The sequence below is a fragment of the Setaria viridis genome, chromosome 8, assembly GCF_005286985.2.
Source record: "Setaria viridis chromosome 8, Setaria_viridis_v4.0, whole genome shotgun sequence".
Classification (NCBI taxonomy): Eukaryota; Viridiplantae; Streptophyta; class Magnoliopsida; order Poales; family Poaceae; genus Setaria; species Setaria viridis.
The window spans coordinates 3380444-3388941 of NC_048270.2; the positions used below are offsets into that span (position 1 = coordinate 3380444).

The 8498-nt window shown below is 44.6% G+C and overlaps 1 protein-coding gene across 1 annotated transcript; it reads right to left on the reverse strand.

Annotated features, from left to right (window-relative positions):
• Positions 1-3894: 3894 nt before the first annotated feature.
• Positions 3895-7289, reverse strand: LOC117834790 (subtilisin-like protease SBT3.9). The gene is made up of 10 exons (XM_034714334.2): positions 7112-7289; positions 6911-7002; positions 6707-6804; positions 6465-6626; positions 5745-6355; positions 5574-5641; positions 5197-5472; positions 4967-5084; positions 4698-4872; positions 3895-4597 (listed from the first exon to the last, which is right to left on the reverse strand). Exons 1-10 carry the CDS (start codon positions 7193-7195, stop codon positions 4050-4052), a joined length of 2232 nt encoding a protein of 743 aa, XP_034570225.1. The 5' UTR covers positions 7196-7289; the 3' UTR covers positions 3895-4049.
• Positions 7290-8498: the final 1209 nt, after the last annotated feature.

Below are 8498 nucleotides of genomic sequence, written 5' to 3' on the forward strand. Positions count from 1 at the left end.
ACATTAACATTTTTTTATTATTTCCTATTGCTTCACTTTTGATAGAGATTAATTACTTTAGTATCAGTAGTATTTAAGCTGTCTGTTGGAGGCATGTGCTCTACATCTTCATATTATGTAGTGTGTATCATCCTATCGCTTGATACACTAAAAGTACTATCGGTATCTTTTTTTGATCACATAATGGTTACAGCTATAATATTTGTGTAACAACACTTAGTTCTTGACCTTTCTAGATTCGATGGGTTAGCAGTTTCATTGGTTATTTGATCATTCTTATTAGTCACCCTCGGCATGGCTTAGCTGACTTTTTATAATAATGTTCAGCCATGCATGACAAAAAACTAAACTGACAATATTCACTTTTTCTGTGCAAGTTAGCTTTAAGTTATGGTGTTCATCAAATATTATTTTATACAAAAGCATGCCACTGTATTTGAAAAAAATAGATAGAAAATTTACTATAAGTGTGGGTTTCTTTCTTATACTCGTCTTTATTTTGGAAATCCATGTTTTTTCATACAGGAGGGTCTGCTTTTGCACAGAAAGACAACATTGAGCAAGAAGGTAATTTATGAGGTAAAAAAAGGAACTGTCATGTTTTTTCTCTCCTCAAGGCCTACGGCAATGTTTTGTACTTGTCATGTGAAAGTTGTGCTATATGTTGTATGTGTAACCGAGTCTAAAAATTGCACTTACAGTGAGCCAGGACAATCCGTGTAATATTTGTATCTCTAGCTGGCACTTTATCATGCAGGAAAATTGAGATAGCTCATCCATTACCTAATCATTGCTTTCAACCTTTATTAGTTTATATCTTTTTACGCATGTGTGGCTGATTACCTTTTGTGTCCATTCTATAGAGGTCTACTTGCTTTAGCCTAATGGCCAACAAAAAACTTGCATTCTTCGTGCATTTGATCTGTCACAGAAGTCTTAAGCTATATTTAACACCATTTTTCTGGAACTCTGACATCAATAATTTCTTACTTCAATATGAACTCATTCGGATGTGCTGTATCAGTATTGCTACTAAATCTTCTCATCATAGTTTGCTCTATAGTATCCTTAGTGTGGAGTACCATTTTTTGAATGAGTTATAGCTATGAAAGTTTTCGAATGTACGCATGTTTTTATTTTAACATCAGAGTAGCTGTTCCCAAGCAACGTGTGAATGAACCTTGAGTAGTCTAAAAATTTTATTAAATTAAACGTGCCCTTTTGGTGTTGTTGAGAAACTAGTACCTAACTTTTTAGTACTAGTATGTGAAAAAATCAATAGCTAATAGTACTTTTGCGTTGGTTGTCCCACACTACACTGTGTGGCTTTGTCATTCTATTAATTCTCAGAATTCCTCATTGTTGGCAATTTTTTAAGATCGTCTAAGTCAGGCCCAGTGCATAGTGTCAGGTCAAAGTTTGTTTGAGCCTTTTTTGCGACATCAAGTGCTTCTCATATATTCAACAGGTACATCACAATGACACCACCTTACCCGTATTCGAACTTTTTTCTACTTTTAAAAAAAAAATTTCTAGACAGCAGCTGTGTAGCGCCCCCCCCCCCCCCCCCCCCCCCCCCAACACACACACACACACCCCAGCGGGTGCTGAGTTTGGATAAGTCTTCAATTGGGGTCATAAAACCAATGGAGTTCGTACGTGGAGTGAGATTTTTTTTCTCATTTTTTTCGCATAGACACTGGGGATGGTGGCCCCTTCGATGCATGCAAATTTTAGCACCTACTCTTTTTTTTCTCAATGCTTACTTAAGAACTTGTTCTTATGAAGTTGCCTTAACCTTTTTAATTTTTTTCACATTTTGTGAGGTGCATCTAAGCCAGCAACACTCACATTGGTGTATTCTGACAGTGTCCACCCATCATCAAGTGACAAGTTCATATCCACAGGTATGCCAGAGTCAGCCACATTTATTTTTGCCATTTTTATAATGATCTAGCTAGCATATCACTTATTTTTTAAAGTAAATTTTGTTCTCTTATTTGAAGTTACTTAGACACATAATTCCAGGATTTATTTTGGGTGCAGCTTTCTTGTTTTCAACTTGTGTATCTCTTTTTCGGCAACTCTGTGCATGTTCCTCTCTTTTTCCTTTATCTCCCTGTTCTTTTTTGTTGATCCACACAAAGATTAATAACAGTTTTTTTATACTAGAGAGTTGAAGTTGCTCTGTTGCATGCTTTGTTTCATGAATTGTTGCATATTCTATTTGAGTTATCACATTGAAAACAACAGATAAGAAATAATAACTCCTTGCCCCCCCTATATATAGCTTGCAAAGTTTCATCTGTTTGTACTTTATTGAAAATTATAGTCCAACTATACAAATTTGCACAACTTATTCATAATCTGGAAGAAGATAAGGTTTTCAGGTTTCTCCACCCCATCTTTAAGAATCTTATTATTTTCAAAAGTTTCCCAAAAAGTTTTTCCCCAAAACTATGTATTGAGGGCTCTTCTAAAAAGTTTTTTCCCAAAAACATATCAACCCACAACAGATTGCTAATAACTTGCCCCCAATCCAATCTTTTATTTTGCTGCAATATATTCCTCACTTTTTTCCTTTCTTCCTTTCTTGCCGCATGGCCCCAATCCAATCCCCTCCTGATTCCTTTCTTGCTATCATAGCTTGTGAACACATGCTGCAGCTATGCTCCCAGCTAGGCTCGATTTAGAGGAGTTTATGCCGATTTGAGTAGTGATTCATTGGATCTCGACCGTAGGACGTCGATTCGAGTTCATTCTTGTTTGGAGGATATCAATTCCAGATCGACTTCAATACACGCAGGCTGCTCCCACCGTTGTGCCACGTTCGCGAAGAGCAATGGAGCTCCCACCACAACACCTGATTTTGCCTGCACTGTTGAGCTCGCCAAGGTTGATTTGTGTACGCTATTGACAGAGAGGCCGCGGACGCCACGGCCGCCGTGGTCTTGGTGGCGCTGCTTGCGCCCTGGTTCTTGGGCTGCTGCTACGTTGGCGGAGGCGCCGAGAAGACAGCGCCACCACTGCCACGGCGACCCTGGCCATGGACATGGCCGCATACGCCTGTGCTCGTTGATCCGCCCGGCCCCGCCATGACCCGAACACCGCCAACCGCATCAGCGCCCTGCACGACGATTGCTGCTCTAGATCCTCACCCGCCTCCGCTGCACCCACGCCGCCGCTATGCTCGTCGCCAATCGCCATTCGCTCGACGCCGTGCTTGTCGCTACCGAGCGAGGGAGAGAGGGAGGGGGGGAGAGCAGGAGGAGGAGGGGCACGGAGGACAAGGGGTGGATAGCATGTGGGAAGGAGCCGTTGGTAGCGATCGAGGAAAAATAAGATTTTGGAATAATTTTAAGGAGCTTTTGGAGTTTCTCTAACCGGAACTCTTTAAATAGGCAGTGGTGCACCGACACGACCTTCTGTTTTGGCGGGCTATAAAACTCCAGCTTCCGGCTATCTGTCATCTTTTGACTTTTTTTCTGGATCATTTTCCTCAAAGGCCCGTTCAAAAAATTTTGTTCAGAAACAGACCAAAAAAGCGGCCTGTTCGCTTCAGCTTATAAGCCGACTGAAAAGCTGAAACGGCTGATTTGTTGTGAGAGGAAAATACTGTTTGATGGCTGATAAGCCGGCTGAATAAGCTGAAGCGAACAGGCTCAAGAGCCCAAAGTTGAAAAATGAAGCCTAAAACGAACCCCCGGGTCCACTTGGTCCTCTTTGTTTTCTTAACGGGTCTACCGGGTCCGTTTTTGGAAAGTGATTGAGAAGAAAAGTAAATCTCAATCATTTTTTATTAGCAGACAAGCTTAACGGGTCTCAATCAAATTCTGATGAGTAGGGAAAAAAAAAGAATAGCTGCCACTCACCCCAACAGTTGGATCTAGTATCTACACTCCAAAAAAAAGTTATTGACAGATTGTTAAATGAATCGTTTGATGCATAGACGGGCCCAACAAATTATTTGGAGGGGAGCTTACACTCATGATGGTACTATACACACTAAACTGATGCAGCAGGATGATCGACACTGACCATAGATAATTCTATGATGTGTCGGCAATGAAGTCTTGGATCACAGTGCGGACTGCAATCGGGATTCTCACCGAGTGGGTATTACCATCCAACCATGTCAAACTCCCAAAGGTGTAGCCACCCTGCACCCTCTGCCTCGCTGTGAATGTCACCCTAAAAGTTGCTTCCTTGCTACCACCCTCACTAAACTTTATCACCGAAGGCTCCACCGACACATCCACCCCTGGTGGAGCTTCAACCACAGCCTGATATGTTGCCTCAGCTGGGCCAACGTTGGTGACTGTGCGCCTCACCGTTACAGTCTCTTTAAGGTCCGGCACGGCGATGGATGGGAGGTTAAGCTGGTACAGCTGCCCCATGTAGGTGACACAATCATCCTTCGGCCCAAGAGTACAGTTGAAGAACTTGGTGTATTCGCCGGCGTCTATGTCATAGACCAGGCCGGGATCCATGGCCCTGTCGGGGTCGATGTGCCCCCCTCCAAAATCGAAAGGGTCAGCCAATTTCCTTGGGACCCCTTCCGCTTGGATTGGCATGCCGAAACGATCAGCCACCGACGCTGCATGCCATTGACCAACAGTACGTGAAATGAAGAAACACGATCAGTTTTATGGATTCATGATAATAAATTGAAGTATTTACTACGCAGCAGCACGTGCCTGTGGTGATGATGGCGGACTTGATCATGGCAGGCGACCAGTGAGGGTGAATCGACTTGAGCAGCGCGACGACAGCCGCGACGTGCGGGCACGCCATGGACGTCCCTGACAAGAGCTTGTATGAACCGCCCACAGCTGCAGCTAAGATGCCGACTCCCGGTGCAGCTATGTCAGGCTGTTCGAACGGAACGGGACAACTTTACACATTCAGAATACGGCAATCACATGGATGATATGATGTTTACGCATGGCAAGTGCTTGTCGATCACCTTAATTATGGCAGGGAACTCGGCGCTAGGGCCTCTCGCCGAGAACGCGGCGACCCTAGGAGACAGAACCCCATTGCCGACAACGCTGAAGGTCCGCGAGATCTTCACCACCGGTATCCTGGACGCCACAAAGCTCAAGCATTAGCGGCAGGCCATCGGCGAAACACGAACGGACGTGTGACTCTCGAGTCTCAACTCTCAACTCGTCCATGGCGTTTAATATCACTTACTCCACGCTGTTGGCGTAGTAGGACTCGATCCTGTGTGCGATCTCGAAGTCCACAAGCACGCAGGGCATGGAGTACTGTCTGCAGGCGATGTCGGTGTACTCGAGGAGGTTGCTGTTGTGTTGCGCGAAGATCAGGCCCTTGGCCCCTGCCTTGCCGACGCGGGTCACGGCGCTGACGAATCCTTGCGGCGGCGGCTTGGAGGACGCCTCCAACGGCGCGGAGCACAGCACGACCACGCCTGTGACGTTGGTGGACGACAGCTCCCGTTCATCGCAACTGCGCGGGAACGGCGGTCATGTTTTGTTCGGAGTCAAGTTTCAGCAAAGAACACCCCCACAAAATTGACTAGCACTGAATGCAGTACCATTTTTCGTTACCTGCCCATAGAAATAATCTCGTGGAAGTCGTCGCTATTCACGGATGCATTGTAGTTGAGTGATTGCCCCTGCGAATATAGTCACATGAGTTAATTAAACAAGAACATCATTAGTTTTATTTCATGATCCAATAATAATTCAAAGATTATAAACTAGTACAGTATTACTTACCACTAGCTTCTCGTTGTTCCCGAGCGACACCACGGTCGGGAAGGACCGATCGATGGTGGTGGCTGCCACTGTCAAGACCCACGGCACGGCGTTCTGCATCGTCTGCGCTGCGGGGCCTTTGTTACCGGCGGAGAACACGACCGGGATCCCTCTCGCCACGGCGTGCAGCGTCCCGGGGATATCGTCTGGCCCAGCCACCGACAGGGACAGCACATCCACGCCGTCGTTTATGGCGTCGTCGATGGCAGCGAGGAGCGCGACTCCGTCGCAGCCCCCCGTCAGCCAGCAAGCCTTGTAGACGGCCAACCGCGTGCGAGGCGCCCCGCCACGCGCTACGCCGGCGGCGAGGCCGCCGTGGCTCACGTTCCTCACTAGGCTACCGGCGATGGTGGAGGCCACATGCGTGCCGTGCCCGTTCATGTCCCTGGCAGACAAGTATTCGCCCTTGAGCTTCTCGGCATCCAATCCGCCGGTGTACCAGCGCGCGCCGATGATCTTCCTGTTGCAGCTCGTGGCGTTGAACTCGGCACCTTTCTGACATACGCCTCTCCACCTCGCCGGCACAGGGCCATATCCGCTATCGTCAAAGCTTCGTGATTCAGGCCATATGCCTGTAACAAATATGCAGAAATTCATGGTCTATGAACAAATTACACTCAAGCGCGTGCACACTCCAGAAGGTTGATACTGCTGACTAAGTAATTAAGCACGAAACTCAACCTGTGTCGACTACCCCAACGATGATATCTTCCCCGTACTTTGCTTTCCGGAGGAGGTCTGGTGCCGACGATTGGTAGTAGTCAAGGCCAAGAAAGTCCCAGCTCCGAGTTGTTGCGGTTTGGTAACGAGTGTTAGGCTTAACACTAACGACCCCAGGTAGATCTGCATCAAGGGTTCTTAATTAATGCATGTAAACATACAACAATTTCGTTCTTGCAACAATGTGATAATATGGTTTTTACTCTTAATTGTCTCGGCTTGGGACTTCGTGAGCATCGCCGCAAACCCGGAAAATCCATGCTTGTAACTGTAAACTATGGATTTCATGGCTTCATCCTTGCTGTTGCGTCCGCAATTAACATGAGCAAAAGTAGCAAAACGTGAGTAACCACTCCTGCTGTGTGATGACCAGACATTGGAGCTTCAAGATGAACTATTAGTCCTACCTTCCAAGAACAGATGCGAGTACATCGTGGTGCGATGCGGTGACCACAGATGGATCGTCGTGTTTCTTCTCTCCCATGTAAACAATATACAGCTGCAATTTTTATGCAGAATAAAGATTTCATGATTGAAGAGATAAAATAACAAGTGATTCAGCAAAAATTCAGTTTCAGTTTCTTAAAAAAAAGAGGAAGCATTCTTACTTTACTCGATGCATTAGCTGAAAGGGGAAGCACAAGTACTAGCACCAGGAGCAAAGAGGAGCAGGCAGCTGATCGCAAATCCATGATTGATTTCAAGGATAATTTTATGTTGTTTGTGGTTTGCTGGCCTTGAGCTCATTTTGATGTATATATATGTAGGAGCCATGGACATCGACCACGAGGTGCAACCAACGGATCGGACATGCTTACTTCTTCTCATGGCTCATGCTTACACACGTGTTGTAAGACTAGGTCGAGTCCGCGTTGATTATGAAAGTGTCATTCTTTGATTACTAGGTCCATTGCTTATTAAACGACAACTTCCACAACTACCCTATAAAAAATTTCAACAACAATGACCTTGTCGAATACTTTGACCCGTGTGAAGTGTACGCGTCGTAACAAAATTAAACAATTGACCTGATCCTGGAGAATACTGCTGTTCCTTAGAGCTTAATTAAAAAACAAAGGTTAGGAGACTCTTGGGTAATACTTTAATTTTAGCTAGTCTCGCTGAAGAGAACTACTAACTTTGGCAACAAAGTTGTCAAAGAAGAACCTGACAAGTTGATAGGCAAAGAAGAACCTGTCAAGTTGATACTTTCAATTAATTGATATATTCAGCAATCAAAGCTTGTCTGGCTGTGAATTATTAATTGTTTCTACAACAGATAATTTTGTTAAGTTGCAGTACACTTCATTTTAGCTTCACAGTTACAGTGTGGACCAGGAGCGGACCCAGGAATTGGCCTTATGCTATAGTTAGCAAAGTTGACAAACCCGATCACTCTATTTAATCAAGTAAGCCAGCATGTATCTAATATAGCCAGTTGAGGCATTATATTTATCACATGAATGCATCTAGATGTTATTTCAATGGATGTACATGAAATATAACACAGGAGGGGTGAAAAGATTTGGGTGGCGTTTGGTTCAACTCTAGGAGCAGTAACCACTACTGGAAAAATCACTTTTAGTACCGGTTCATAAGACCCCTCTAGTACCGGTTGCACAACCGGTACTGGCAATCCGGTACTAAGGGGGGCCTTTGATACCAACCGGTACTAAAGGGCTTCCCACACCACGAGGGGGGGTGCTCATTAGTACCGGTTGGTATCCCCAACCAGTATTAATGTTTTTCCCTTTCTTTTCTTATTTTCTGTTTCTTTATTGTATATTCATATTTTGTATTTGTTTTCTTTACGTGTACTAATTCTAATACGCTAATATATGTAAAGTTCTATTTATATTTAATATAACATTTGAGATAATATTATATACATATATATGAATAATATTACACATATTTATATATAGACATATTGTGCATACACATATCGTATTTACTATTCTGAACCCGAGTCCGGTTTGTGCACTAGCTGAGATC